The 22943-nt window shown below is 45.6% G+C and overlaps 1 protein-coding gene across 4 annotated transcripts in view; it reads left to right on the forward strand.

Moving 5' to 3' along the window:
* PRKAR1B (protein kinase cAMP-dependent type I regulatory subunit beta) overlaps positions 1 to 22943 on the forward strand; it is a 152572-nt gene that overhangs the window by 25430 nt on the left and 104199 nt on the right. For all 4 annotated transcript variants that reach the window (XR_004693528.2, XM_060282444.1, XM_035130525.2 and 1 more), the window contains 2 exons: positions 4836 to 5006; positions 8241 to 8332. Coding sequence is in view for 3 of the 4 variants with exons in the window: in XM_060282444.1 (XP_060138427.1) it covers positions 4836 to 5006; positions 8241 to 8332 (263 nt within the window). In the remaining variant the exon portion in view is untranslated. The remainder of the gene's footprint in view (positions 1 to 4835; positions 5007 to 8240; positions 8333 to 22943) is intronic.

The following is a 22943-nucleotide window of genomic DNA, read 5'->3' on the forward strand; positions in this document are numbered from 1 at the left end:
CCACTGACTCTAGTATGCTGTGGTCTGCTGTTTCTGAAACATGGTCGATCTTGCTAGTCGGCAAACATTTACTGCCGCTACAGAGGTACAGTCTTCTACAATTTTCTTTTAAAAAGGTTGGTGTTGCTATGCACCATTTTGTGTTGTTGTTGTTGTTTGTTTGTTTATTGTATTTATATGCTGCCTCTCCTGGAAGGAACTAAATACAGTGTACCTGGCTCCCCCCCCCCAAACTTTATCTTCACAACGACCCTGTGAGGGTTTATTGAGGTGAGAGGTCCAAGTTACTCCGTGAGCTTTGGGACTGAGCAGATATTTGAATCTGAATTCCCCCAGATTTCATCCAGTGCTATAACTGGTAAACCATACTGGCAGATTTGTGTGTTGTGGTTTCAGGTATGTATCTATGCCACAGGCTCAAACTGAATTAAAAGTCATTCTGATCTGGGAAATGATTTTTGTCAGAGAAGCTTACCATCTGTAAACCTTCTGTTTCAGTGTATCTGATGAAGTGTGCATGCACACGAAAGCTCATACCGAAATAAAAACTTAGTTGGTCTTTAAGGTGCTACTGAAGGAATTTTTAAATTTTGTTTCGACTCAGACCAACACGGCTACCTACCTGCATCTGTAAACAGAGTATTGTTCTTGGTACCTTCACCAAATTACAATGCCTAGGATTTATGGGAAGCCACCCCAGTTAAACACAGGTACCATACCAGCTTACGTTTGTGGTGTGGAAGCATCTGGTGATGGGGTAGTAGGAATCTGCTGGGATGTTTATGAAGGGCACTGAGTTTGCAGAGAATGAACAAGACTTGCCTGTTTAAAAGCTCTCTTTTGACAAAGCTGAGCTCAAAAACAGGCTGGAAAAGTTTCTGTGGTTTGGAGCAAATTTGGTCTGATGCTGAATGAAACACAAACCTTTGGTTCTTTTATGATTGAATTTCTTACACACCTATCACAATACTATTTAAAATTGCAACATTGAAAACATTTTAAAACCAATTAGTGACAATTTGCATTACAAGTATCTACAGCAAATCACTCATTCATCAACCAAGATCATCAGTTGCATCACTCGTTCAGTTGCATCAGTTTTATATGTTTGCTCCAGGGCTCTTAATCCTCTATAACTGGGGGCATCAAATTCCATAAGTTCATTTTGTGAACAACTGTGGTCTGTCCTGAATCTCTTCCAAGGGAGATGTGGAGGGTGGTAAGACGAGAATGGGCCTTTTCTGCAGTGGCTCCCTGTTTGTGGAATGCTCTCTCCAAGGAGGTTTGCCTGGCACCTTCATTATACACCTTTAGGCACCAGACAAAAATGATCCTCTTTAAGGAGGCCTTGGGCTGATTGTTATCCAAAGCCCTTTTAAAATGTGTTGGAAGGGGGAAAGTTATTGGGTTGTTTTTGTTTTGATTATGTATTTTGTGATTTCATATAGTAGTTTTATGTTGTAACCACCCTGAGATGTGGGAGTATAGGGTGGTATACAAATTTTAATAATAATAATAATAATAATAATAATAATAATAATAATAATAATTTCACTGGGTGATCTTGTTCTAATAGAATGAGAGGAAGAGAACCCCTCTCTGTCTTCATTCTCCATGCTATGCGTACTCCTAAAAACCTCTGCAATTTAGTTCTCTTCCCCACCCCCTAAAATGGAAATCTCCAAAGGACCTAGCCCACGGTTAGTCAATATGGTGCCCCAAAGATGTTGTTGAACCCCAACGCCAATCAGCCCCAGCCAGGAAGGCCAATGCTCCGGGATGGTGGGAGTTGTAATCAGTGGTGGAGGGGCAAGTTCAAAAGTGCAGGGACCATTCATGACAGTCACAGCCATCTCCCTTCTAAGATGATGCAACTTTCTAAGTTTATACAACCGCTAGGAATGCATTGCAGTGATCTTTGCAGACCTCCAGGATCGTCTTAAACATAGCTGGCGCCGTGGCGCGAACTATCCCTCCGGCGCCCGCCCCGTTTCCAAGCGCGGGTGCAGCGCGCAGCGCCCCCTGGCGGCCCGGCGCCCTGGCGTCTTGCGCCACCCAGCCTTGCCTTAGGGCCGGCCCTGCAGACCTCCATGTATTGTCTTGGAGTTAGCTCTACTGTTTTCTGGGCATGTGCAAGTGATGTGGAGTGCCCCAATATCGCCTTTTGGAATGACTTAAGTTGTATTTTCTGTGAAGTACCATTGTAGCTAACAGTGCTTGCCCACCATTCCCTTGAATGGTGCTTTCAGCTTCCCCAAATGCTTGGCTTTGGAGCATGCAGTGGATAAGAAGGCTCCCTTTCCATGCTGATTGGGTAGCTCTAAGATGCTTGCAGGGACCCTTCTACAGAAACGGTTGTGGGTCATTGACACCCCACAACCCTGCGGCCCCGACAGCACTGATGGTTTTTCAACAACATATGGAGGCCACTGCTTTTACTGTTGACCTGGCCTCTCCTTGCCCTTTTTTGGTCCATTGTTCCTAGCTCAAAGATAATCTTTCTGAGATTGCTGCAGATATCCCTGCTGACTGGTACATGAATCACCTGTTTTTCTCGCCACTCTTACGCCTTTTGGGAAGAAGCCATTAAATCAGGAGACAGTCTCGAGCACCGCACTCCTTTCTCTATCTCATGCTACAGCGGATGAGCTAACCATAACTCATTTCCTGTGTCAATACAACCAGCTGATTAAGATGGTAATTAGCCACATGTCTGACACCCGAGATCCGAGCTGTTCCCTCCTCCACACCCTGCTATTTGGTAGACGCGCTTCCGAAATTGTCTTGTCAGTGCAATACTAGAGGTGATCAGACTTGGCAGGGACTCTGGCCCAGTGTATGGCATGACAGAGCAATCTGCTTGGGTCTGGAGAGGCTTTTCACTGGAAAGCTATCAGTCAAGTCGTTTTGAGTCAGGGGTGGAGAACCCATAGCCCTCCAGATGCTGTTGGACTGTGGGGCTCGGACTCAAGTGTAGCTCAGTGGTAGAGCATCCCAGTTTCAATCCCTGGCATCTCCAGCCAGGGCTGGCAGGTCCTCCTGCCTGAAACTCTGGAGACCTGCTGCCAGTCGGTGTAAATTCATTTCCATCATCACTTTTGTTTGAGTGGATGAAAAGGACTGCCTACATAGGGCCCTGCAGACCATTAATCTGCCACTCTGGTCCTAAGCTAAGTAGCTATTAGGGGGTTGCTTTGTCATCTGTGCCATTGTATACCCTCCAATATTTTTCCATTGAAAATAGGGACGTCCTGTTCCATCATCATCATTTTATTATTTATACCCCACTCATCTGATTGCATTGCCCCAGCCACTCTGGGCGGCTTCCAACATATATATGTAAAACATTGGTCATTAAAAAACTTCCCTATACAGGGTTGCCTTCAGATGTCTTCTATAGATTGCATAGTTACTTATCTCCTTGGCTCAGGGGTCGCATAACTCCATACCATCCAACATTTCTCCAGTGAAAATAGGGACGTCCTAAAGAAAAGCAAGACATTCCGGGATCAAATCAGAAACTGGGACGGCTTCTGTAAATCCAGAACAGTCCCTGGAAAACAGGGACACTTGGAGGGTCTGCTTTACTGGGTGGTTATTTGCACTCTATGAAACGTTCATCACCTGATAATTGGCAGGCTGCCCACGATTATGTAAAATCTTTACCTCCCTTTCCATATGCTGCAGCTTCCAGCAGAGGATTTTGATCTCACTGTTAATTGACTTTGACTGGGATATGTCCATGTGTGAAATCTTAGGAAATATAAATTGGGAGGTACTGAATGTGATTATTACACTTTTCATTGGGGATGCCAATGTGATGCTCTTCAAATTTTGTTGGGCTACATCTTTGTCATCCTTGACCGTGATTGGCTTGGGGTGATGGGATTGGCTGGGGATGATGGGAGTTGTAGTCTAACACCATCTGGAGTGCCCCACATTGGCTACCCGGATGTAAAGCATAATAATCAAGGGATTCATTTAAGCATGTGCAGAGTGTCTCCCTTTTACTGAGGATGAGCCATAGATAGCCCACAATCATCTGGGATTAGGGGTGATGACTTTCCCATCAAAGGGTATATATCCCAAGCAGGACTCAGCTCTATCACCTACCCTTTAGAAAATGAAATAAATTTTTTTCAGTAGCACCTTAGAGACCAACTAAGTTTGTCATTGGAAGAAGTGTGCATGCACACGAAAGCTCATACCAATGACAAACTTAGTTGGTCTCTAAGGTGCTACTGAATTTTTGTTTTGTTTTGGATCGACTACGCCAGACCAACACGGCTACCTACCTTTAGAAAATATACACCCTATCCTTCTTTCCAGGTTTCTAAATTTTCTAGTTATTGTGGAAGGGAGATGGATAGGTTGGGATGATCAGATATTGTCTCTGTCTGCTGTTCTGCAGTTGTTTCGCGTTTGTAGGAATACCTCAATCTCTCACACACACTTTTCAGCACCAAATCTTTCCCCAAACAATGTTTTTCAGTAAAATTTAACAGTTATGTGTACAATGATGTTCAGTTTTGCAGTTGAAAGAAATAGCCCCCCCCCCCCCAACAAGACCATTCAGTTTCCCTCTCCTGTATAGAAACTCAGCTCTGTAAAAAATCAGAGGTTATTTTACAGCCGTGCTTGGGGGATTAAGTCCTAACGCCGAAAGCCCTTCCGAAACTGCAAATCTCATTTTTGTACCAAGAGTCGGACACGAGCAAATATTTACAGTATGTAGCCTCCGTTTTCGATGTGGGATCTCAACTGGTGGGGTTAACTGGTAAATGGTTTGGGGTGGCAGTTTTCTCACTCTTATTTGCACCTTCACACCCTTGCAGGAAGAATGCAAACAGATACTGGCTTGGCAGAAATCCAACTCGCAATCGGATTCCCACGATGACGAAATTTCTCCTCCGCCTCCAAATCCGGTGGTCAAGGCGCGGCACAGAAGGGGTGGAGTCAGTGCAGAAGTGTACACGGAAGAAGATGCGGTTTCTTATGTCAGGAAGGTAAAGATCTGCGGGTTCCTGTTCTTGAGATCAGTGCTATAAATGGCTTATTGATGCACACACAGCAATATTCCCCCACCCCCAAGCTGTGTCAACAAGCTACCGTACCTATCCAGAAATCAAAAGTGATGCTGAGTTGGGAATAGACTAGAACTTCTCCATTAGCTGGATCTCCAGAGCCATGTTTTCTGCTCTGCCCATAGAACCATAGAGTTAGAAGGGACCCCAAGAGTTATCTAGTCCAACCCCCTGCAATGCCTATGTAAATACCAACATAGACGGGGCTAGCCATAGTGCAAAAAGGCTGCAGTCACCTCCCCTCAGCTGGTGGGCAATACATTCATCCCTACTGGAATAGCTACACATGACCACGTTCTCTGTGGGGAACATGGGTCCCATTCACAGCACCCATTCAAACCACTCCTATAGCACTTTAACAGTCATGGCTTCCACATAAAGAATACCGGAAACTGTAGTTTGTTAAGAGAGTTGTTAGGAGACCCCCTATTCCCCTCCACAGAGCTGAAGGGATGCAAGTGGAGCTGTAGTCTAAACCACTGAGCCTCTTGGGCTTGCCGATCAGAAGGTCGGGGGTTCGAATCCCCCCAACGGGGTGAGCTGTCATCGCTCGGCCTCAGCTCCTGCCAACCTAGCAGTTCAAAAGCACGCCAGTGCGAGTAGATAAATAGGTACCGCTGCGGCGGAAGGTAAATGGTGTTTCCGTGCGCTCTGGTTTCCATCACTGTATTCCGTTGCGCCAGAGGCGGTTTAGTCATGCTGGCCACATGACCCGGAAAGTTGTCTGTGGACAAATGTCGGCTCCCTCATCCTGAAAGTCACCTTTGACTGCACTTAACCACCGAGGGGTCCTTTAAATGTAAAGGGACCCCTGACCATTAGGTCCAGTCGCGGATGACTCTGGGGTTGCGGGACTCATCTCGCTTTACTGGCCGAGGGAGCCACTGTACAGCTTCCAGGTCATGTGGCCAGCATGACCTAAGCCACTTCTGGCGAACCAGAGCAGTGCACGGAAACGCCGTTTACCTTTCCGCCGGAGCGGTACCTATTTATCTACTCGCACTTTGATGTGCTTTCGAACTGCTAGGCTGGCAGGAGCTGGGACCGAACAATGGGAGCTCACCCCATCACGGGGATTTGAACCACCGACCTTCTGATCGGCAAGCCCTAGGCTCTGTGGTTAAACCCACAGCACCACCCGCGTCCCACCTAGGGGTTCTTTACCTTTATCTTACCCGCAGAGCTACTGTTCCCAGAGTTCCCTGGGAAGAGGGATTGTTTGGGAGGATTGCTTAAAACATATGGTGGTCTTTCAGCAACACTTGGAGGTGGCAGGTTCCCTATTTCTGCATGGAAACTAAAAGCCCAGAGAACACAATTGAACAGCAGTATGGCATGAATTGGGACCCAGGTGGCGCTGTGGGCTAAACCACTGAGCCTAGGGCTTGCTGATCAGAAGGTCGGCGGTTCGAATCCCTGTGACGGGGTGAGCTCCCGTTGCTCGGTCCCAGCTCCTGCCAACCTAGCAGTTCGAAAGCATGTCAAAGTGCAAGTAGATAAATAGGAACCGCTACAGCGGGAAGGTAAACGGTGTTTCCATGTGCTGCTCTGGTTTGCCAGAAGTGGCTTTGTCATGCTGGCCACATGACCTGGAAGCTATACGCCGGCTCCCTCGGCCAATAATGCGAGATGAGCGCGCAACCCCAGAGTCGGTCACGACTGGACCTAATGGTCAGGGGTCCCTTTACCTTTACCTTTATGGCATGAATAGCGAGAGCATGAAAGGAGCCTTCCACCCCTTTCCTCTGCGATCCAAGATGATTACGCTGTTCACATCACTAAGTGAGCCCATGCTGAGGTTTCACATGCCCATATTGGCATGCACGTAGTTTCAGCCAGGCCTGCTGCCGATCAGCTCAATAATTTCATCAGGGCAGAGCGCAGAAAATATACCAGTTCCTACAGATCACCAACACAGCCGCCTCTCATGTCCCAAGTGGCAGCCATCCTATGCAGAAGCGGTTGTGCGAATGGGCCCTGAATCGCTTCATCCTTGTTTTTCTTCATGTCAGAACAGTTCCCTGGGCTTCTCTCCCAGGTTTAAATGAAGCTGTTCTGGCAGCCACCCAGTATTTGAGACAGCAAGTTAAATGATTAATGTATCTCACTGCATAAGATGCATTTACAAAAAGTAATATTTTATAAGGCACTGCCAGCGGCTTAATTATTTCCTAGTCAGCTGTTCTTAATATCCCCATTTGATGTTCCTTACAGGCTTGTAATGCCTCTCCCTCTTCTGCCCTCTTTTCCTTTTGCTGGCACAGTCCAGGTCATAAGGAAAACCACAGGTTAGCCCAGGGGCTCCCAACATCTCCATTAAAATGTGGCTCAAACTTCATTTATCAAAACACATGCACACTTCAGTCCTCGGTACATTGTTACAGGAAAGGGAAGGGGGTGGTTTGGATGGTGCCTCTTGGGTCCCCCAAAGCCTGTGAATTTACATCTGTAAGATGAACGTTTGAAGGGGCTGCTGAAGGGGGTCAAACCGGTTCTTTTGTAAGATCACAGAATCATAGAATTGTAGAGTTGGAAGGGACCTTGAGGATCATCTAGTCCAGGCATGTCAAACCTGCGGCCCTCCAGATGTTTTGGACTACAATTCCCATCTTCCTCAACCACTGGTCCTGCTAGCTGGGATCATGGGAGTTGTAGGCCAAAACATCTGGAGGGCTGCAGGTTTGACATGCCTGATCTAGTCCAACACCTTGTAATGCAGGAATCTCAACATATGGTCCCCATCTAACTTCCACCAGCCCTAGCTGGATCATGGATGGTGGGAGTTGTAGTTCAGCAGCATCCGGAGGGCCACAGGCTAGGTACCCTTGGGCTATAGACCCCCCCCCACCCTCCTCTAACCACTGCACAACATGGGCTTTCATCATTGCATCCGATCCTCATTTGAGATGTGAAGTGCATCAGAAATATGAGGACTTTATCTGGGTTTTTGATGTTATCACACACTGTTATATATGGCTATACTGTGCTGCTTAGATGTGTTATTTTTTAATGTTTCTTAACTTTTGTTTAGAAAAGGGTTGTTATTATTAGGAATTTAAAACTCAGGAGCATCCCTTATTGTGAGATTGTCCGTGGTGGGGCATTTGACTGAACCTAGATTGCTGTGTGTCTCTCCTCCTCCTTCTCCTCGCCTAGGTTATTCCCAAGGACTATAAAACCATGACTGCTCTGGCAAAGGCCATCTCCAAGAACGTGCTCTTTGCTCACCTGGATGATAATGAGAGAAGGTAGGATATGATCTTCTGATTCCACCTTATTCACGTTTTGGCTGTCCATTGCTAGCTGCTGAGCGCCCATCTAGGATTGGCAGCAGGAACGGAAATAATCAAGCTGGGTTTTAGCCGAGCAGTTGGGCAGCGGTTTATTTCGCTTATTCATTTGTTAAATCTGTGCTCTTCCTTTCCACCAAGCAGTGGACGTTTAAGGGTAAGATGGCAATGTGCAGGCAATAACCTTACTTGACCATTGAGGCTTCTCCAGGACTGCAGGCACTGCCTTTGATTCAAATGGTCTGCTGAGTTGAGCTTAGTGCAAAGGTGGATCTAAGAGAGGGCACCCGCTGTAGTTGCACCAGGCAGGCATGGAGTTTCTGGGGCACTGCAGCAGGAACCGCAACTACCACAACCATCGGAAGGTGAGAGGCAGTGGGGGGTGGGGTGGGAGGCCGCCGCCAGATTTTTGCATTTCACAGGGCGCCACTGAAATTTGAGGCACCAAGGTCTGCCGCTGTTCAATGTCATCCTGTTTAGTGAGTTTTCCACAGAAACATGGCATGCACAGCACTGATTGGCTGTGGCCTGTAGCATCATTAACCCCCGGAGAACCTTTGCAACTCTTTAAAAACGGATTGTGCTTTTTTAATAAAAAAAAATAAGGTGACATGCGGATGTTTAAATGAATAACGGTATACTCAGTGCTTATTAGTAATAATAATAATAAAGATGAGAGCCTGCATAAGGGGAAGGATGGCTGTAGCCCAGTTGTGGGTTCAAATCACTACTATGTCATTTACATTGTGGATGCAGGAGGAAGCCAGGCTCACCTACATAAGAAAAATTAAGTGGGTCTCCTGTTTTAATGTTCAGTTTATATGCATCTGTAAGTAACGTGGTTCAGCTGAGCTTTGCAGATGGTCCGATTCACAACCCGTTCTCTGCAGAACAGCCCAGTCGACTTTAATGGAATGCTTCCGGACTAAATAAGTTATGGATTACAGCCTAGGTTTCTTGACCTGAGCGGCGCTGCATCTTGTGAGGTGGCAGCTGGGCTTATCCTTGTCCTTTGTTTCCAGAAACAAAGGTGGTCTTTGAATCAGCTACAACAGCTGTAAGAGCCTGGTATGCCCTGTTCTGTCAGCTGCTGTGCGCAGATATTTAGACTGCCCGTAACAGAATACTTCAAGCATTTGGTAACTCCAGATGATTTTGTCATTTGTTTTTTCTTTTTTAAAAAAGTGGGGCTATGCAGTATTTTAGTGGCTGGTGGTAAGGATGGACGGCAGCCACAATGTGAGTGCTTCCTGGAAAGAATTTGAATGTCTGTGCCTTCTGTGCCACAGGCAGCCCTCAGGTGCTTAGGGCCGTGTCTTTGGCGGTAGACAAGCCCATTTTTTTGCAGCTGGATTGATGGATGATGAATGACTCTCCTTCACTGGAAGTTTTTGAGCAGAGGTTGGATGGTCATCTGTCGTGGATGCTCTAGTTGAGGTTCCTGCATTGCAGGGGGGCTGGACCCCAGCCCCCCCCGGGGTCCCTTCCAGCTCTACAATTCTATGAGGATGGTGATGTGTCCTACTTTACAGAGGAAAGTCCTCCATCTGAAAGCAATTCTCAATTTCAGGGGAAAGAAGCCTATTTCTATTTTAGGGAGTATTTTAAAATTTGCACCTATACGAACAAATTTGCATACATTTTATGCCAATCTGCACAAATCTTCCGTCCCCCCCTTTTTTTTGTTTAGCAATGTGCTTTCCTCTCTTTTTAATGATGTGTAAGTAGTTAACCCACGACCAATCCTCATGGTACAATGCTGTGACATCACGGAAGGAGCATTCCTCTAAGAAATTGGCACCAAACTAGATGGAAAGCGTTTATATTTTCGTGTAACGTGCAGGAGTGTGTGTGTGTGTGTGTGTGTGTGTGTGTGATTTCAATTGGGACTACAACACTGAAAGAGGAAAGCAGAAGTTGTTTTTTTACTCTTTCCATCTGCCTCGTGTTCCTGATGGAAATAAGCCCCCCTACAGCTTTTGGTTTGCTCCTCTGGAGAACGTTTACATGCAGGCTTCCATATTTTTGCTTTCTTTCTTCCCAACTTTGGGTGAGTGGGGATTGTCCTGGCAATAGTGCAGAGATACACACCCTTTCTTCAGATGCAAGGCTGATGGGATAGGCCCAGGGATAGTTTGGCCACTTGGTTGCCGACAAAGCTTTGGTTGGGCAGCAAAAACCCCTCAGTTGCACGGTAACCAAACCAGTAAGCCCACTCCCCAGGACAGTTTCTTCCTGCAGGGAACAGTATGCCATAGCTCAGTGGCAGAGCATTTCCGATGCTAAGACCTGTTTGACAGAGATACGGACTCCCTCGGAAGGTGGACACTATTTCATCTGTCAGGGACTTTTTCAGTGTTGAGCTATGATTCCCGCATTGTAGGAAGTTAGACTAGATCAGCGTTTCTCAACCGCTGTTCTGTGGCACACTAGTGTGCCGCGAGACGCTGGCTGGTGTGCCGCGACGTGCGGCGAGGAGAAGGGCGATTTTGCAGCTGCAAACTCCACCTCCCTGGGCGTCCTATTTCTTCGCCCCTTCTAGTTTCCACAGACCAATCAGCTTTCATTATTTCCATTTTCCCCATGCCTCACGTGACAGGATCATCCCAGAATCCTTTAGCCAAGATGGCAGCCCCCAGCAGCTAATAGTGCCGCACGTGTGTCACTTTTTTGGAAAATCGAGCGGACTTCAAGTAGCTACTTTTAAAATATTCAATCTCCATCATTCAAAAGGTAGTTTGTTGCTAATTCACGGAGGCATGAAGACCAAATCGTCCTCTCACAAGTCCGAGAACACGCACAGGGTAAGATGCGGGACGGCGGGGTCGGGTGGGGTGGATCAGGAACCCGGATCTTTTAAGAACTCGGCAGCGCTGACCCGCCGGAAAGCAATATTTGGCAAGTGTTTCTTACAGTCATAATTATAATATAGGGCGGCACAGAGTTAATTTTTAAAACTTTTTTAATGGTGGTGTGCCTCGTGATTTTTTTCACGGAACAAGTGTGCCGTGGCCCAAAAAAGGTTGAGAAACACTGGACTAGATGACTCTTGGGATGGGATCTGGAACCCCATCTCTGGGTGTTCCCTGTCTGCGCATCCAGCCCACCCAATTATGTTGCATTTCTCAGAACTAATCCTTGCACATTTCTCAGCGTGCCATTAAGCAGAGCACATTCAGGCTCCACGATATCTGCTCAGACATACTGCTGCTCGTGTTTTTCAGATTCCTTTTTTTTTTTTTGCTATGATCTCAAATAACAGCCAACCACCACGGTGCACATACTGCATTTTGAGTCCCATGATTTCATCGGGGGACTTACTTTGTTCCTGCCTTTCCAGCTGAAAGATCAATTGGTTCATGTCTGGTCATAAGAGGGTAGCCATTTTGGTCTTTGCCACCTGGTGTCACTGTGTTCAAGAAATTTGAATATACATTTATACAGTGCTCTTTTTCTAGAAAAAGAAGTGCTGGAACTCACCTTGAACCCCTCCCTCGTTCTCTTAGGGTGGCAGTGGCACCCACCAGAGAGGTGCCGGAACTGAATTCCTGTGAGTTCCCCCTAGAAAAAAAAAATGCACCGCATAGTGTGACACCTGATCAGGCAGCCAAAAAAGGCAAAAATCTTTGATTGTCAGAAACAGAAAAACGACAGCGTTGTTTAATTCATCTTACACTTCAGTTTGGTTGTTACAGACCATCTCTAGCAGGCATGGGCAAACTCGGCCCTCCAGATGTCTTGGGACTACAACTCCCATCATCCCTAGCTAACAGGACCAGTGGTCAGGGACGATGGGAATTGTAGTCCCAAAACATCTGGAGGGCCGAGTTTGCCTAGGCCTGATCTCTAGAGTAAGAGGACAACCTGCCACTTCCAGCAGAGAGGGAGGGAGATGGACCCGCCCTCCTTGATTTGCACAGGATGTATGGGTAGCTGTTTGGACACCTCTGGCAGTCCCATAACTATTGGACTGCATGCACACCCTGGGAACCGTAGTTTGCCCCCACAGAGCTATGATTCCCAGTGCCCTTAACAAACCAGAATTCCCAGGATTATTTGGGGGAAGTTATGTGCTTTAAGTGTTGGGTGTGTGTATGCAGCCCTAGCCGCGGAGAGGGCCTTTTGTATGGTATGAACAGCATCAAAGCTACACAACTCGGCATTAATGCAGCCGTAGGGTACTTGCCTTGCCCACGATGCCAGTCTAGACCTCTGGCCAGGAAGTACCAGCCCCACAACCACAGGGATGGATGCTTCCACTTTCATGTCGTTGTAAAGTGGGAGGCTAAAGTCCAACAGGTGGTGATGAGAAAGACAGCTTGAAGCCACATCTGGAGAAATGTGCTTTTGCTCTGCATTCCTGCAGCTGCTTCTCCTATGTTCTTCCAGGTTGCGCTGTTTTAACATTCATCATATGGCCTTTCCCATAATTGCAATTCCAAGTGTGCCTCTTTATTCCATGGTATATATGAGGATACGGAGGGGTGTCTCCCCTCCCTTCTTATGCACGCACCAGGCGATCGGATTATCACGCCTCCCCAGAGATGGGATATCTATCTATCTCTGTGTTTGACCCAGGCTGCTTTGCTGAGAGGCTGAGAACATCACTAAAACAGACTTGAGGGCTTAAATGGAAAGACGTCATACCATTGGAGGTATGAAGAGAGGAGGAGGAGGAGGAGGAAGTTTGTAATGGCAGAAATTGTGAAGCTTTGTTTTGGAAGCTGCTCTGACTTCTACCCAGTGGGGAAGAGGGAAAGCATGTTATGCCAAAGCAAGAGGCAGGCTTAAAACCACAGATCCGTAGAGCTGGAAGGAACCCCAAGGGTCATCCAATCCAACCCCTTGCAATGCAGGAATCACAGCTAAATAATCCCTGACAGATGGCCATATAAACTGTGTTTGAAATATCCAATGAAGGAGAATCCACCACTGCTCAAGGTAGTCCGTTCTGTGATCGAGCAGCTCTTACTGTCAGAAAGTTATTCCTATTCTTGAGATGGAATCTCAAGCTGTTAGGTGGTATATAAATACTGTTAATGAAAGTAAGTGAAGAAAGGAATAGCCTTTAGGGGGGATCATATCTCAGTGGTATAGAACATATGCTTGGGTTGCAGAATGTCCCATGTTCAATCCCTGGCATCTCCAGGCGAGAGAATTGAGTAGCTGGAGAAGGAGGGAGAAGAAGAGAAGAAGAAGAGTTTGGATTTGATATCCCGCTTTATCACTACTTGAAGGAGTCTCAAAGTGGCTAACATTCTCCTTTCCCTTCCTCCCCCACAACAAACACCCTGTGAGGTGAGTGGGGCTGAGAGACTTCAGAGAAGTGTGACTAGCCCAAGGTCACCCAGCAGCTGCATGTGGAGGAGCGGAGACGCGAACCCGGTTCCCCAGATTATGAGTCTACCGCTCTTAACCACTACACCACACTGGGAGGAATCTGAAGGGTTCCTGGGGATAACAATACTTTGGTATCATGCACAGAAAGATGAAAAAGAGACACTCTCTTCCTTGCTTACAATACTAGAACCTGGGACAAGCCAATGAAACTGTTTATTGGAAGACTTAGAGCAGAGAACCGGAAATCCTTCTTTGCACAACACCTTTCTAAACTGTGGAGCTCACTGCCAGTGGATGTAGTTATGGCCGTTAGCTTGGATGGCTTGAAAAGGGGGTGAGACGAATTCATGAAGGATAAAGCTATGCGCTACCTCTATACTGCCAGAGGTGGCAACCTCTGAGTAGCAGCTGGTGGGAAATGCACCTCTCTGAATTTTCTGAAGAAGTTCTCCAACCAAAATAAATGCATATATTAGGGGAAGCGTGCACAGAAATGAAAATAGCATCTGAGAATGCATCACATTAAGCAAAATGTGCACGAAACTTTATTATTGTTATTTCATTTATGAGTCACTTCTCATGAGGCATTCCAAGGCTATTCACAACATAATAAAAGCATTTATAAAACAGGTACTCATATATAAAAACCAATGCATATATAAAACATTATTCTCTCTCACACACACAGAGTTAAAATAACTGCATGTATAAAAACATTGGGTTGTATTAATAAACTTATCTTTGTCCTGTACTTTGGTTCTATTCTAAGTAGGACTAGCATTGATTACGACCCGTTTAAAAAAACAGCAGCAGTTTTTTTAAAAAAACAAAACAAAAAACAAAAACCAGCACATATATTTTCATGCAGACTTTTAAAAAATTGCAGACTGAAGTGGAAATGGGGTAATATGAACCAGAGACAAGAAAATAAAATGAGAGCAAGAGATCTGTCCATCTCTATCCAAGCCCCCCACATAAACAGCCTCCTCAATTTGATATTGTTTTTTCAACTTGGATCCCGGCACCTCCTTCCGTACAATGGAGTCGGATTTAATTAAGTATATGAAACTCCATCTGCTTGTAGAAATCTCCCACCCCAACCCCTGAATCATTTCCTTTCTTAAAGTCTCACCTAGAGGTTCCTTCCTTTTTGCAATAGGCCCTAGTTTATTGCCATCTTAATCACTTTCCACCCCCCCTGCCCCCATGACCACATCCTTGCATTCTTCCTTTGCTGGAAGTAGCCAGCAGAAACAATTGTAGGCGGAACCAAGTTGAGTGTGCAGATTTCACTAGAAGGAAATCTTATACCGAGTCTCAGAACCCATCTAGCTCAGTATTTCCAACACTGGCAGGAAGCACCTCTCCAGGGTTTCACTCAGGCATCTCTTTCTCAGCATTACCTGGAAAGACAGGGGTTTGAACCTGGGACCTTCTGCATGCAAAGTAGCTGCTCTGCCACCAAACCACAGCCCTTTGCCAATCATAGTAGCAAACTTTCAAGGGAGGATGTGTGGGTGTGCCACTCCGTTCCTGGTGGATAGGTGTCTGGAGATTCCATACCTGCCAAGTTGCTGTCAGAGAAATAAGGGACCGGGCCGGAAATAGCAGACCGGAAGTAGCGCTGCCGCAATTTTGGAACTGGGCGGAGCATGCTCAGAAGTGACTTTTGATGCTGCTTTGCCCAGTTCCTAAATGGCCGTTGTGCCAGAAGTCGCACTGCAGCCATTTTGCAACTGGGCAGAGCAGCATCAAAAGTCACTTCTGAGCATGCTCCGCCCAGTTCCAAAATGGCCACCGCACCAGAATAAACCGGGAAAAAACAAAAAAAATCTGTTTTTTGAGCTAGGAACAGCTGGAAAAACGGGGATTTCCCGGGGAAAACGGGAGACTTGGCAGCTGTGAGATTCCATTGGGTTGGATATAACGTTTAGTCGAATTATGTATTAGATATCAATTACTTTTCAGATGTAAATTTGGAAGTATGATATCTGTATGAACTTTTATATTTTGAGCTGATTTGTTTTAATTTGTTTTGTTATGATTTGATATGTTTTAATTAAAATCTCAACAAAGTTTTTTTAAAAATTAAAAAAACAAAACAAAAAACAAAAGATGCTGGGTTTTTTGGGGGGGGTAACTTTGAGCGAGTCATCTGTCTCCTGTGACAACTCAGGACCAAAAGACAAGCATCCCAGTTTTGATCAGTGGGATGTCGGAGTGTACGTAACAGTGCATTTTCTTTTTTTGGGGGGGGGACATTTTCATTGGCATCATGATGGGGTGTGTGTGAATAATTAATCCTCTACACCAGGCATGTCCAACAGGTAGATCGTGATCTACTGGTAGATCACTGGATGTCTGCAGTAGATCACTGGTAGATCATTGGCTCCCCTAAGAAAAGCTCAACATTTTACCTCCTCCCTGAAAAAACTCAACAACTTTGACCTGAACCCCCCCAAAATCTGTCTTCCTCCTTCCTAAAAAAAGTTCCAAAACTTTGACCTGAACCCCAAAAAGGGGGGTAGATCACTGCCAGTTTTTAACTCTGTGAGTAGATCGCTGTCTCTTGAGAGTTGGCCACCCCTGCTCTACACCACAGGAATTCCAGCCCCGGTAAAAACAGGTGTTACTTGTTCCTACTCTCAATTTTAAAAGGATGCTTCCCTCTTTCCATGGGATGCTTTTATCATCATGTCTACTTTGGAGCAGAGAATGGTTTTGACGGATTCGGTGCTGCTCCAGTGCAGAGAAATGGACCAGACAACCTTTTTGATGGGGCTTCCTAGCCCTGATCTTCTTGGACTTCAGGGTTTTACTGAAAAGAATTTGCAGAGTGACTTTCCTAACATTTCATTCAGAAATAAAATGTCAAGGCCATACATTTTTTCCTCTTTCTTTCTTATTTTGGCTGGGGTAATTTTGGCTCAGCCTTATGTCAAACCCTCAAGGGGGTGGGCGGTGGTGGTGGGGGGGGGGCAAGGATTGTAAAGCATTTCCCCCCTTCCTATGCAGTTAACATTTAGAGAGATTAGAGTGCCAGAGGCGGTTTTTTTCCCTGAGCTGTTTTATAGAAGAAGGCCTGATCGCACTTGTCTGAGCCACATACCTGCTTGAAGTCATATTTGCAAAGGAGGTTATTGTTGTCAGCATTTGATTAACAGAACTGTGTAAAGCAGGCAGTGGCAGCAGCAAAAACAAAAAAAAGCAAAAGTCAAAGATCATAAAGAAAGTTAGAGATGAAACGTGATCGGAGATTTCTTCCATTTGCAGTGGGGGTACATTAAGCAAAGAGAACTGTGTGTTTGAAACCTTAAAAGAAAGCTCGCAAGCTGAGTTACTTATTAGATTTTGTTAAAAAATGAATTCAGCCCCTATATTCCCGTGTGATCCAGATCCTACGTGTTTTGACCATTTCAAAGCTGTTATTTGCCAAAGCACGGAAGAGAACATGTCAGCCAACAAAGCAGGATAATCAGAAAAATCTGGAAACAACTGAGCTTCATTAAGTTGTCAGCAATGTTGGAGAGTTAATTATCAAGAAGAATTAAATAAATGGAATCAGTTAACAGCCTAGGTAAAAACAGAATTAATGGGATATTTCGGGTGTTCATGTGGATTACTTCATTAGATCAAGAAAATGAAAAATATAAGGCAAGTAAAAGAATTATACCTTTTCTGTCGAGCACCGATCTCTAGCTCTGGAGATTGGTCTTGACATGAAAGAGATATAATGCAACTACGCCACAATTATATGATGATTTATTCAAGAAGTTTTTATCTCGCCATTCAGCAGAAGTGATCCCAGGGAAGCTAACAGATCCAAAGGTTTTCTCTCATCTGTTCAATACTCATAGCCTTTTCAATGGTGGCTCCCCATTTGTGGAATGCTCTTCCCAGGGAAGCAAGCCTATTGTGGTCTGTCTTTAGGCACCAAGCAACAACATGCTAATTTACCCAGGCTTTTGATTTTGAATTGGAAGGGTAGTTGGATATTAAAGGAGATTCCAGCTAAACAAGAAGAACTTTCTGAATGGACTTCCTCAGAAGGTGGTGGACTCATCTTCACTAGAGGCTTTTAAGCAGAGGTTGGATGGCCGTCTGTCGTAGATGCTTTAGTTACGATTCCTGCATTGCAGGGGGTTGGACCAGATGACCCTTGGGGTTCCTTCCAACTATACTATTTGATGATTCTACGCCTTTGTATCCCAGCTTTTTCTCCAAGGAGCTCAAGGTGGTGTACATGGTTCTCTCCCTCCTCATTTAATCCCCACAATAACCCTGTGAGGTAGGTCAGGCTGAGGGATAGCGAATTTATTGGTTTTATTACAGAAAAATTTCAGAAACAGACTGGAAAGAGAAGTTGCTGAATTGCAACTCATTGCCAAGCTTAAAACCACGGAGAGACCTGGTCTGAATAAGGACACTGGATTCTTATACACAATAAAGCTTTCTTTAGCACCTCAGCCCTTGCTTTTTCCTGCAAGACCAATTGCAGTCGTTAACAGTCATTAACAGTCATCAACAGGTTTACCACTCCTATCAGCCAATCACCCATTCCCACCACCCTTCTGAGTAATACCCTTCCCCACCCTCTGACTATACATAAGGGTCTGGTGACTTCTGTTTCAGTGTATCTGAAGAAGTGTGCATGCACACAAAAGCTCATACCTATGACAAACTTAGTTGGTCTCTAAGTTGATGACATTCCCCCGCCTCCCATTTGCATCACATTTCCTTGCATTGAAGTGAACGGTATGGAATATGGTAATGGCGATGTCGTTAATTATGTAACTGACGACGACATAAAATTCCACTACAGTGGACAGCGAGACGAATAATGTAGTTTTTGTGATAAGCTGAACTGCAGTGAAGCAGAAACAACACAGCATGTGACTGATGGGCAGGACAGAAATCAATACCTTTTTAACACCCCATTTCCCCATGCTTAAGTTCAGTTCTGCATATTTCAACATGACTTTGTGATATCTTAGGAAACAAGTCCTCGTGAAAATTCAGCAGCATTTTAGTGCGAATTTCTAATAACCTACACACCTTTGTCTGCAGTTCTGCCTAAGAGACACATTTTTGCCGTGCAATTTCCCTGTCTACAATGCAGTCTCGTGTACCGTTGTCACCAATACATGCATTTTTATGCACACTTTGCAATTTCCCTGTCTACAATGCAGTCTCGTGTACCGTTGTCACCAATACATGCATTTTTATGCACACTTTGCACTAGCAAACGCATCTTTGTACACATTAGTTAGCTGTGGAACTGCACTGCAAAATTCAGAGGAGTGCAAATTTCAAAACATGGCTATATTTCAGCTTGGGTATTATTTCAGATGGTGCAAATTAAGTAGATCCGCCTATATATATTTATATGAATAGAAATTCTGCATTCATCCATAATCACAATAAGGCTTAGGAAAAGAAGTCGCTGTAAAGCTGCTGATGTGAAGGGGATGCAGAGATGTAAGAGGAAGGGAGGGATTTCTTCTAATGTGCTTCCTCGGGAGCTCAATCATAATATCTTTTGGCAACTGGCACCAGAACTCAGTATTTGCCAGTTCCTTCCCTTCTCACTCCCCACCCCTGCCTGCCATTCATTCTCTAAGCTCCATCCACGATTGTGCAGAAGGTTCCTTTCCCAGGAGTTCAGCATGGAGCGAATCATGATGGTCATTTCCCCTTTCTCTTCCTTCTGAAGCAAAATGGTAGGGGTGTGTGTGTGTGTGTCTAGGGACTTGAGAAATGTTGCACCATCCTAACAATGTTAACCAGGGCTCTCTCTATAGCAGGGATACCCAATGTGGCATCCTTCAGAGGTTTTTGGACTCGCAACTCCCACCACCTCCAACCAGCAGTGGTCAGGCATTACGTGTCAAGGGCTCTTCAGTTCTATCAGGATCTGCCATGGTTTGCCATGGAGGAGGAGGAGGAAGAGATGAGGAGAAAGGATAAGAAGTGGGGGTAGAGAGATTTTGAAGGCAGTCACCCAGGGATGGAGGGCTGAGTCACAGTCATTCAATGCTACCTTGTAAATAGGAATGAAACCACCTTAAAATCAGTGTCCCCAACTCAAGGGGATGAGCCAGAAGTATACTGTATTCTGCTTTTATTGAAAGGCAGTATCAAATGCACATTAGATACCCTTCCTATGAAAATATAAAAATGGGACATGAAAACCAAGAATCAATAAATAGTTGTCATTATCCCTCACCCCAACCACCTGAGTCTTTTAGTTTCTTAAGTGTAATACAGAGGCAGCTTGATTAAAATAGCATCATGTTTACTAGGTTGGTATTTATAACCCAACAAAATCACGGCACATTAATTATCTGAAATTTAAAGTAGCAGGTGCTCATAAAACTGCCTCGTCTATCTTATGTATCAAGTCTTGCATTTTCATTTGGGAGAGAATGGTTGAGGCAGATCAAGCCAAGTGATGTATATTTTGTATTGCAGTGGTGGGTCTCTAACTGGTGGGATCTAGGGCAGGGTGGACAACTTCAGGCTCTCTATCTGGCCCTGCAAATTGCAGGCATGGATCCCCTCTGTGGAGTGGGACTACAGTGGATGGGGGTGTCAGTGGGGGTAAAGGCTTAAAGTCTGTATTAGGTTCTGCTTGCTGGTTTACCCACAACCATTTGGTTGGTCACTGTGAGAACATAATCCTGGACTGGCAAGGCTCTTCTTATATTCTTATGCTTGGCTCCTGATCTGGATCAGGCCCCTAGCCATAAAGCTATGTAGCATGTAGTTTGGGCCTCAGTCCAAATGTGTTCAATGCATATTAAAGACTGCAGCTTTAAATTTCTTTAATCAGCTGGCTAATCTGTTAGGGCTGTCTCCAAACATGTGCGGAGAGTACCCAAGAGTGCTATTTTTTATTTTTATTTTTTTAAAAGCACAGCTTCTAGAAGAAGTTTATAATGAAAGCACCGAGCATAGACTTTTTCTGGCTTTCCATCCTTCTGTTCTGGCAGCTATGCATGAGGATGAAATTCTGGTCCAGCCAGTAAAATCCTGGCAGGTGGGGAAGTGTCCTGGCAAAGCCGTTCAGCTGCTTTATCATTTGAAAACAACAAAAAAAGGAGGGCAGGCGGTGAAAACTGGCAGTCAGGCGTATAGGCCTGCATCTGTCTGAGCCGACTCCTGTGTGTGAAGTGCTAAACCCCTGAAAAAAAGGAGGTGCTACATTCAATTTGGGTGCTGTACAACTGCTACCAATTAAAACAACAAAACATTCAATGGATTTGCCATCTGGGGCGGGGAGGGGAGGGAAAAAATAGGTTTTCAGAACAATGTTGTTAGAGTAAAACAGGCTCTCTCGTCACGGGCCAGTCATGAGGGCGTCACGAGGTAAACATGTGCCCACCAGGGCCTGCATACATTTCTCAGCTCCTTCACACATGCAGATATGGAACTAAGTAAAGAGGCATTTTTAGGGTGGTGCGACTGGTGCGGTTGCACCTGGTGCCACGCTGCCGGGGGCGCCAAAACAATGCTGCAGAACGGGGCGAGAGAGGCAGGGCCCGGGGGTGCTGAATTTTTGCCTGCACAGGGCGCCATGACATTTGAGAGCCCAACATCCACTGCTGCTAAGCTCTTGGGGACAGATAAGCAGGAGATACACACATCCTGAAGCTAATTGGGACTTGTAAAATGGTGGGTAGACCAATACATAACAGGACTACTGAATAAATTGGGCTCATTAATGCCCGCCATTTCGTAAGGAAAGCAAGACTCCCATTACAAGCAATTTTTTGAAACTGCGTTGGAAGGCCTTCATTGATCCTAGTACAAAAGTGTAAATCACGTTGCTGGCATTCAGCCTGCATGGGGGCCTGGTGCGGGCTGTGGGGAGCCATACCTAAATCTAGGGCCAGGGGCCAGTGCTGGGGAACCTCGGGCCCAGGGCCAGTTGCAGCCTCCTAGACCTCTGGGCTCTAGTGTGGTGTAGTGGTTAAGAGCGGTAGACTCGTAATCTGGGGAACCGGGTTCGCGTCTCCGCTCCTCCACATGCAGCTGCTGGTGACCTTGGGCTAGTCACACTTCTCTGAAGTCTCTCAGCCCCACCCACCTCACAGAGTGTTTGTTGTGGGGGAGGAAGGGAAAGGAGAATGTTAGCCGCTTTGAGACTCCTTCGGGTAGTGATAAAGCGGGATATCAAATACAAACTCTCTCTACTCAGGCCACTCGCCTTCTCCAGTCACACTACCTACTGGCCCCGATTCACTCCTTCCTTGAGTTTCCCCGTGACAGGAATGTATCTGTGGACTCCCATGATGCCTCTTGGTTGCCTGGATAGAGGGCATGCCCTCCAACATTTCTCCGATGAAAATAGGGACGTCCCATTCCAGAATGATAATTTTACTATTTATACCTCACACAGCTTGCTGGGTTGCCCCAGCCACTTGCAATATATATATAAACATAATAAAACATTTTTTTAAATAAAAAAACCTTCCCTATACGGGATGGCCCAGGGGTTCAGATGAGAGGGGTGTGGGAGTGTGCATGGAAACGGCCAGTACTGAGGTAAAACTTCTGTACGTTGCTCTTCCTGGTTTAGCCTCTGGCCCAGTCTACCATGGGCATGTGTTCCTTGGAAGGGCACTCAGATGAATGTGGATCCTGGACTGAAACATAATAATAATTAATAATAAAATTTTATTTATACCCCGCCCTCCTCAGTCAGAACCGGGCTCAGGGCGGCTCACACCAATAAAATTACAATAAAACATAAAAAGCAATTAATTAAAATACAGATTAAAATACAGTATTAAAATTTAAAATGCAGCCTCATTTTGAGTAGCCAAATTCAAGCCATGAGGGAGGAAAAACGCAGGGGTCAGACTAAGTCCAACCCAAAGGCCAGGCGGAACAGCTCTGTCTTGCAGGCCCTGCGGAAAGATGACAAATCCCGCAGGGCCCTGGTCTCCTGTGAAAGAGCGTTCCACCAAGTTGGGGCCAGTACTGAAAAGGCCCTGGCTCTAGTAGAGGCCAATCTAACCACCTTATGGCTCGGGATCTCCAGAATATTGTTGTTTGTGGACCTTAAGGTCCTCCGCGGGGCATACCAGGAGAAGCGGTCCCGTAGAGAGGGTGGTGGTGAAACTGGGAGGATAAGGAGCTGAAAGCAGAAGCGCACCATGCATTTAAAACTCTATGATGAATTCCATTTCATTTTTACAAATACTACATTAGGTTAAGGTCTGGT

Source organism: Zootoca vivipara, chromosome 14 (assembly GCF_963506605.1).
Source record: "Zootoca vivipara chromosome 14, rZooViv1.1, whole genome shotgun sequence".
In the NCBI taxonomy this organism is placed as follows: Eukaryota; Metazoa; Chordata; class Lepidosauria; order Squamata; family Lacertidae; genus Zootoca; species Zootoca vivipara.